This window comes from Rutidosis leptorrhynchoides, chromosome 1 (assembly GCF_046630445.1).
Source record: "Rutidosis leptorrhynchoides isolate AG116_Rl617_1_P2 chromosome 1, CSIRO_AGI_Rlap_v1, whole genome shotgun sequence".
Lineage (NCBI taxonomy): Eukaryota > Viridiplantae > Streptophyta > Magnoliopsida > Asterales > Asteraceae > Rutidosis > Rutidosis leptorrhynchoides.
The window spans coordinates 365,467,502-365,475,622 of NC_092333.1; the positions used below are offsets into that span (position 1 = coordinate 365,467,502).

The 8,121-nt window shown below is 38.0% G+C and overlaps 1 protein-coding gene across 1 annotated transcript; it reads left to right on the forward strand.

Moving 5' to 3' along the window:
- Positions 1-6,146: 6,146 nt before the first annotated feature.
- LOC139900365 (uncharacterized) lies at positions 6,147-7,882 on the forward strand. The gene is made up of 3 exons (XM_071883142.1): positions 6,147-6,629; positions 6,701-7,114; positions 7,379-7,882. The coding sequence occupies exons 1-3, from the start codon at positions 6,147-6,149 to the stop codon at positions 7,880-7,882; spliced, it is 1,401 nt and encodes a 466-aa protein (XP_071739243.1).
- Positions 7,883-8,121: the final 239 nt, after the last annotated feature.

Sequence of the window (8,121 nt, forward strand, 5' to 3'; positions counted from 1 at the left end):
ATATTTATATTTTTGTTTTTCTTTTTATATTTTTTAATATTTAAAACGTATTTTTACAAAAGCGTATTTTTTTTTTAAATTTTTTATTTTTTTTATTAGCGTTGCGCTTCCGGCGTTTAAGCAAGAAATTGATCCCCGGCAGCGGCGCCAAAAATACTTGATGTTATGCGAAGTGTATATGAAATAGCTTATATTTTACTATGAAAAACTATTAAATACGATACAATTTTACACAAGATATTTATTTATATATAGAATGGATATACTTAAACCTTGCTACAACACTTATAGGCAGTGTACCTAATCGTACAGTAGTGTAGTTTTTAGTAAGTCCGGTTCGTTCCACAGGGAAGAATCTTTAAACAAAGCTTAAAGCTATATTAGTTTTATTTTATAAAAATACAAATATATATATAATTAATATTATTATTATAAAGGGGGTTTTTTTACCGTTTAATGACCGGTTTGTCGATTTTAAAAACTTAAGTCGCAGTTAAAACCAAATATAAAATATTAAAAATAAATACAAGACTTAATTTAAAGCGTAAAATAAATAACGATAATGAAATTGCAATAAATAAAAGTGCGATAAAATAAAATTGCGATAATTAAAAAGTACGATAATTAAAAGTTCAATTAAATGCAATAACAATAAATAAAAGTACGATAATTAGAAGTGCAATTAAATATAAAATAAAGGAAATTAAATATGAAATAAAAGAATTATGCTTATTTAAACTTCCGTAATCATGATGTTTGACGTGTTGATTTTAGTTTTATGCCCATGGGTTAATTGTACTTTGTCCTGGATTATTTAATATGTCCGTCTGGTTTTTGTCCATAACAGTCCATCAGTCATAAATATAAAGTGCGAGTGTCCTCGTCAAATTATCCTTATACCCGAAGTTAAATATTCCAACTAATTGGGGACTTAAACTGTAACAAGGTTTTAATACTTTGTTATCAATTATGCCAAGTGTCCTTGTACATAATTTCAACCCTGTTTTAATAATTCCATAGACTATTAATCCATTCCCGTGTCCGGTTAAATGAACGATTATTCGTACATATAAATACCCCGCCAATCGTGTCCGATTGAGTGTATATGGTTATTTATAGGGACGTCCAATTGTAAATCTTTATATTAAAATTAACAAACTATCATTTAGTTAAACAAATATAAAGCCCATTAATAGCCCATAGTCTAATTTCCACAAGTGTCGTTCTTTTGTTCAAACCCCAATTATGGTACAAAGCCCAATTACCCAATTTTAATAATTATCCCAACATCATGATTACTTCGGTCTTAAATAAGCATAATAATAACTTAGCTACGAGACATTAATGTAAAAAGGTTGAACATAACTTACAATGATTAAAAATAACGTAGCGTTACACGGACAGAATTTCGACTTACACCCTTACAACATTTGCAAACATACCCTTATTATTAGAATTAAAATTAAAATTAAAATTAAAATTAAAATTATAATATATATATATATATATATATATATATATATATATATATATATATATATATATATATATATATATATATATATATATATTACGTTTGTAAGATAGAGAGATAGGATATATTGATACATTGAACCAACACGCGAATTTATAGGCCTTGTGATCTGAAAAAGTTGGCCATGCGATCGCATGAGATTTCTTCCTCCAGGCCATGCGATCGCATGGCCGTCGGTGACAGCTCAAAGTTCTTGTTTTCTTGTTTGTCGACGTTTTAATTAAATAAATATAATATATAAATAATTATAAGAATTATTTAAATATTATATTATATTTATGTGCATAGTTGACTTGTAATTTTTAGTCCGTTGCGTCGAGCGTTGAGAGTTGACTATGGTCCCGGTTTTGGATTTTCGAACGTCCTTGCGTATAATTTAATATCTTGTACTTTGCGTTTTGAATCTTGTACTCTTGTTGTAATTTTGAGACGTTTCTTATCAATAATTGGAACCTCTTTGATTGTATTTTGTACTTTTGAGCTTTTTGGTCGTTTGCGTCTTCAATTCGTCGAATCTGTCTTTTGTCTTCACCTTTTATTATTTAAACGAATATCACTTGTAAATAGAACAGTTTCAACTAAAAGCTTGTCTTTCTTGAGGAATAATGCTATGAAATATATGTTCGTTTTTAGCATTATCAATTATACGTATCTTTTTTCCGTAAAGCTTTTTTGTTTAATTAATCGGTCACTTTCAGGTTTTTATTTGTCAGCAAGAATGGGTGGAGGAAGTAAGAGTGCAAAGAACCAAGGGCGATCGGACTCTCCAGTACGTTCAGGGTTTCAAACACCTACGGCGACTGTTACGAATACACCGTTGACGCCACCAGCACCAACCAAGGGTCATCAAAGCCTCCATCAACACCAAGTGTTGGAACAGGGCTGATTACATCAGAAACTGTCCTGAATGAATCATCTAAGGGATGGTGGCACACTCCCGATGGAAGTTTATAGGAAACAGGGACTAGCTTTAAACCATTCGAGGATCTGCCGCCAAAAATTCTGAGCTTCGGTTCTCCAAGTGAAACGGTTCCACCAAGTTTTAAAGTTAAAACTACCTGTGTGGGTACTATACTAATTATCACCTCGGTTAAACCTGAAACTCTGATTGAAAGGGTTACTACCGAGAGGGCTCAGGAAAGAATCAGGCAGATGGGTCTGAGAAATCCAGATGGTTCATATATCATGCTGACACCACAGCAAGGGTCAACGGCGTATGCGTCTTCGCAACCAGTCCATACTATTGCAAGCAACCAATATAGCGGGGCGCACTATGCCGCAACCCAATCAAATAGCTTCATATCTCAATTGCAGCAAGTCGCGCCACCACACTTGGCACCAGCTTTTAATGAGCCAGCACGGGTATAAAAATTTATGAACAATTGGTTCGCGGTGATGCAAGGTCAAAAAGCTAAACAAATCCTTGAATTAGCTCCCACAAATGAAAAGTTTGTGCCACACATCGCCAATCATCCCTTCACTGTCGCACCTGTGTTGCCTCTAACACTCGGAAGTTATGATGGGTTGTCAGATCCAGATGACTTCTTGCAAAAATTTGAAGTAACTGCAAGAACACAGAGCTGGGGTGATGCAGTAACAAGCCATATGCTACCGATAGTGCTACAAGGAGTGGCAAGGGAATGGTTTAACAATTTTCCAGCCCAAAGCATTACAGGTTTTGCGGATTTGCGCTCAAGATTTTTATTAAACTTTCACAATTTGCGCGCACGCAAAAGAACACATGTCGAATGTCACGACATTAAGAAGAAATTAAAAGAAAGCTTGGGAGAAATAATAGACAGATATACTAAGGATGTGGCTAAAATACAAGACTTTCCAGAAAGTCAGAAGGTATCCGGCTTTATACATTGTATAGATACCAACAAACACCTGTCTTTATGGCAACGGTTAGGTAGAAGATTGCCAGAAACTTTCGTAGAAGCCGTAAAAGAAATGCATGATTACATGCGGGCACAATAAGATATAAAGCAGAATTGCGGAAGTACCTCTTCAAATATGTACATCGATGATGATTATTATCGAGTGTAGGGAAGAGGGTAAGAGTTTGGTAAGCGTTATGGTGGTAATGGGCAACCCAGGAGTGGTAACTATCAGAATGACAAGTATCGCAAATTCAACAACAACAAAGGGGGAGGAAGTCAGAGGTTTAAAAGCAGCCACACCGAGAATGTTGCGTTAATAAAAGACCTCACAAAAATACCAAAGGAAATTTTGGCTACAGAGGCAGTATGCAAAAGCTTCGACCCCCAGTACCTTTGTCAAAGTATGGGAACAGAGACAAAAGCAAATTTTGTGATTTTCATGATGATTACAGTCATGAGACCAATGAATGTCGGCACTTAATCGAAAGGGTAGTTGCTGAACTCAAAAGAAGAAGATTGCAACACCTGAAGAAAAGTGCAAGAGCACCAACCGCTAAGCCAAAAGGAGAAAAGGAATATCCGTGGTAAAAGAAGAATGAGGGAAAGGAAACGGATAAAACCATAAATATGGTAACCAACGGAAGAACAAATCAGAGGCGCAAGTTAGAAGTATCTGAAGAATGGGAAAACACTCCCATCATGTTCCCGGCCATAGCACACGAACCCTCGGATGCGCCCATCACAATTAAAGGACGTGTTAAAAGCTGGGGTACATCATCAAGCAACTGCATGTAGACACCGGTTTGGTGTTGATATAATGTACGAACATTGTTTTCGCTTACTGCCAGGCGCTATGCTAGCCAAGCTAGTGGCTCCTAACACTGCGTTATCTGGATTTTCTGGGGAGTCCGCATGGCCAATCGGGATCATCGAATTAGAACTGGAGCTGGTGGACGATGATAATAAGGAGTTAGTGAGAAGCACAACAGTAGAATTTGCTGTCGTAAGGTCTTACTCAAAATATAACGCACTTTTAGGGCGCACAACTTTTCAAAAATTGGCAGCTATCCCTTCCACAGTGCATGGCCTTATCAAGTTCCCAACACCATTATGAATTGCAATGATAAGGTCAGAAAAGCAAGATGCAAGCATTGCGGCTGTGGAGCAAGCAGAACAACAGCCAAGTGAGGCAGAGCAGCTTCGAAGCTGCATGATCATCGCAAACCCGCGACATCCAGAACAGAAAATAAAAATCGGCGGAGGGTTGTCTGATGAGACAAAGTTTAAGCTTCGTAATATATTAGCTTCTAATATGGATGTCTTCGCATGGAAAGAAGCAGACATGACGGGCGTACCAAGAGAAATTGATGAGCACAAGCTTAACGTAAATCCAAGTTTGACGTCAGTGCGACAAAAGAAACGTGGTATGGCACCTGAAAGAAGCGAATGGTTGAAGGCAGAAGTTGATAAGTTGGTCAAAGCAAACATCTTACAAGAAGTAAGGTACCAAACGTGGGTAGCAAACCCAGTGCTAGTGAAAAAGCCCGATGGGTCTTGGCGCATGTGTGTTGACTTCACGGATATTAATAAAGCCTGCCTCAAGGATAATTATCCTCTACCAGAAATAGACTGGAAAGTTGAATCGTTAGCTGGCTTCCGATACAAATGTTTTTTGGATGCATACAAAGGATACCATCAAATACAGATGGCAGCGAACGATGAGGATAAAACTGCTTTTCACATAAGCCAGGGCATATACTGCTATACCAAGATGCCATTTGGTTTAAAAAATGCCAGAGCAACATACCAACGAGTAATAAACAAAGCTTTCAAAGGTCAGATCGGTAGAAATTTAGAAGCATACGTTGATGACCTATTTATAAAGAGCACCACAGAACAAGGCTTGTTGGAAGACATATTAGAAATGTTCGCATCGTTAAGAAATATAAATATGAAGCTCAACCCGTCGAAGTGCAGTTTTAGAGAAGAAGAAGGAAAGTTTCTTGGTCATATAATAACTGAGCGTGGGATACGTGTAAATCCGAAGAAAATAGAGGCAATCGAAAATATGCCATCACCAAGAAATTAAAAAGAAGTGCAAAGTTTAACGGGTAAGTTGGCGGCATTAACGAGGTTCTTATCAAAATTCGCAGAGCGATCACTCCCCTTTTTCGGGACATTGAAGAATTGCTTAAATAAAACGGATTTCAAGTGGACGGAGGAAGCAGAAGTGGCGTTTCAAGAAATGAAAAAGTTGCTGAAAGAGTTGCCAACAATGACTGCGCCAATTGCGGGAGAAACGTTGATACTATACGTAGCAGCATCGAAAGAAGCAATAAGCTCAGTATTGATAGCAGACAGGGAACAAGTACGCACTATAAAATTAAAAATAGCTAATTTTCAATCAATAGACATTTAAAATTGTCTAATTATGTTGTGCGAATAGGTACAAATGCATGTATATTTTGTTAACAAAGCTTTAACAGAGAGCGAATTAAACTATCCTGCAATTGAAAAACTGGTTTATGCACTCGTGCATACGGCTAGACACTTAAGGAGATATTTCCAAGAGCACTCAATAAGGGTCCTAACAGATCAGCCGATAAAGCAGGTATGACAAACAACAAAGTGTTGTCAACAAATATAAAATTTCTTGATAAATTCTAGCAAATTTACATTCGCTGATACTTGTTGAGCAGGTGCTATATAAACAAGAAAATTCTGGTCGCATGGCCAAATGGGCTATTGAATTAGGAGAGCATGAGATAAGCTTCTCACCAAGAAGTGCGGTAAAGGGACAGGTCCTAGCAGATTATCTGGCTGAAACAGCCGGAGATATCGAAGTCTCGCATGATTCAAAAGAAATACCACCACCGCCCGAACAACTGTGGGAAATGCACACAGATGGGGCTTGTGGTCCAGAAGGCGCAGGGGCAGGCATAGTCTTAAAAAGCCCAGAGGGAGTAGAATATACTTTCGCGCTGCGATTTAGCTTCCCCGTCACAAACAATGAAGCTGAATATGAAGCGTTGTTATCCGGAATGCGGGTAGAAAAATATCTGGATGTAAAAGAACTGTCAATATATGTTGATTCACAGTTAGTTACAAACCAATTTAATGAAATATTTGAGGCACATGATGAATCAATGCAAAAATACCTAAAACTTGTGCAAGAGTTGGCAGTGGACTTCGATTTATTCCAGATAACTCAGGTTTCAAGGACGCTGAATAAAAAGGCGGATGCGTTTAGTAATTAGCCACATTAACGTTCAGTCATTTTAAGAAAGAAATTTGGGTTGAGGAAGTTAAAGTAAAATCTATTGAAGAAGACAGTGTTTCGGCCGCAGTTGAAGAAGAGGAGCAGAGTTGGATGACACCAATAATAGAATTTCTAACCAAAGGTACATTGCCGATAGATTCAAGTGAAGCAAGAAAGATTAAGATGAAAGCACCAATGTATCTGTTAGAAAATGGAATTCTATACAGAAAGTCTTTTCTGGGACCTCATTTGCGGTGTCTTAATCCAACTCAAACGGAGTCAATCATACGGGAAGTGCACGAGGGAATGTGCGCTTTGCACTTAGGACATAAAATAGTTGCATCCAAAATAATGTGGCTCGGATATTACTTGCCGTTAATGTACAGAGATGCCGCAGAAGTAATACGCAAGTGTCAGTGGTGTCAGCTTCATGCACCGGTAAGCAAGGTTCCGCGACATCCAATGATATCGGTCGCGTCTCCCTGGCCATTCTGCAAATGGCCAATCGACATAGTGGGGCCATTCCCCGCAGGACCAGGGGGTGTAAAGTTTCTGGTAGTGGCCATTGATTATTTTACGAAATGGGTTGAAGCCAAACCACTAAAAACAATTTCGGCCAAGCAAATCTGAAATTTCGTATGGGAAAACATCGTCTATCGGTTTGGACTACCAAATGAAATATTAAGCAATAATGGTACACAGTTTAAAGGTAATCCATTTAGTGACTGGTGCCAAGAATTGAATATAAAACAAACATTTACATCAGTTGCACACCCCCAGGCGAATGGTCAGTGCCAGGTCACAAATCGGGATATCGTTTTAGGAATCAAAGCAAGGCTGGGATTGTGTCGAAGGGGTTGTATAGACGAACTGCATAACGTATTTTGGGCACATCGCACAACTCCAAAGGGCGCAACTAATGAAACACCCTTTAGTTTGGTGTACGAGTCTGAGGCTATAATACCCGCCGAAATAAATGTGCCAACTATGCGCATAGCTTCCTTCGATGAAAGTAGCGATAGCGAAGAAATGCGTGAAAATATAAACTTAGTTGAAGAACGCAGAGAAATGGTGTCCATAAAAGAAGAAATTAACAAACAAAGAATCGCAAGCTACTATAATAAGCGCGTACAACCATTATCTTTCCATCTGGATGACTTGGTGTGGCAAAAAAAACGAAGCAAGCAGGGCAGAGGATACGGGTAAGCTTGGACCTAAATGGGAAGGACCTTACAAGGTTATTGGCATAAGCGATACAGGGGCGTATTGGCAAGCAAGTTTGGATGGAAAAGCAATAAAGCGCACCTGGCATGCGCAGACACTGAAACGGTGCTACATATGAAAAAAACTGCAGAGGGACTGATCACCCCAGACAACTGTTTAAAGTTTTTATTATGTGAATTTTTATTTTAAATTGTAAACATGACAGCTAAGTGCTGGTCAAA

Coding starts and splice junctions, on each gene's coding strand:
- LOC139900365 (XM_071883142.1), top strand. CDS start 6,147: ATGGCCAAATGGGCTATTGAATTAGGAGAGCATGAGATAAGCTTCTCA. Junction 6,630..6,700: donor ATTTATTCCAGATAACTCAG/GTTTCAAGGACG, acceptor AGTCATTTTAAG/AAAGAAATTTGGGTTGAGGA. Junction 7,115..7,378: donor GGTGTCAGCTTCATGCACCG/GTAAGCAAGGTT, acceptor AATGGTACACAG/TTTAAAGGTAATCCATTTAG.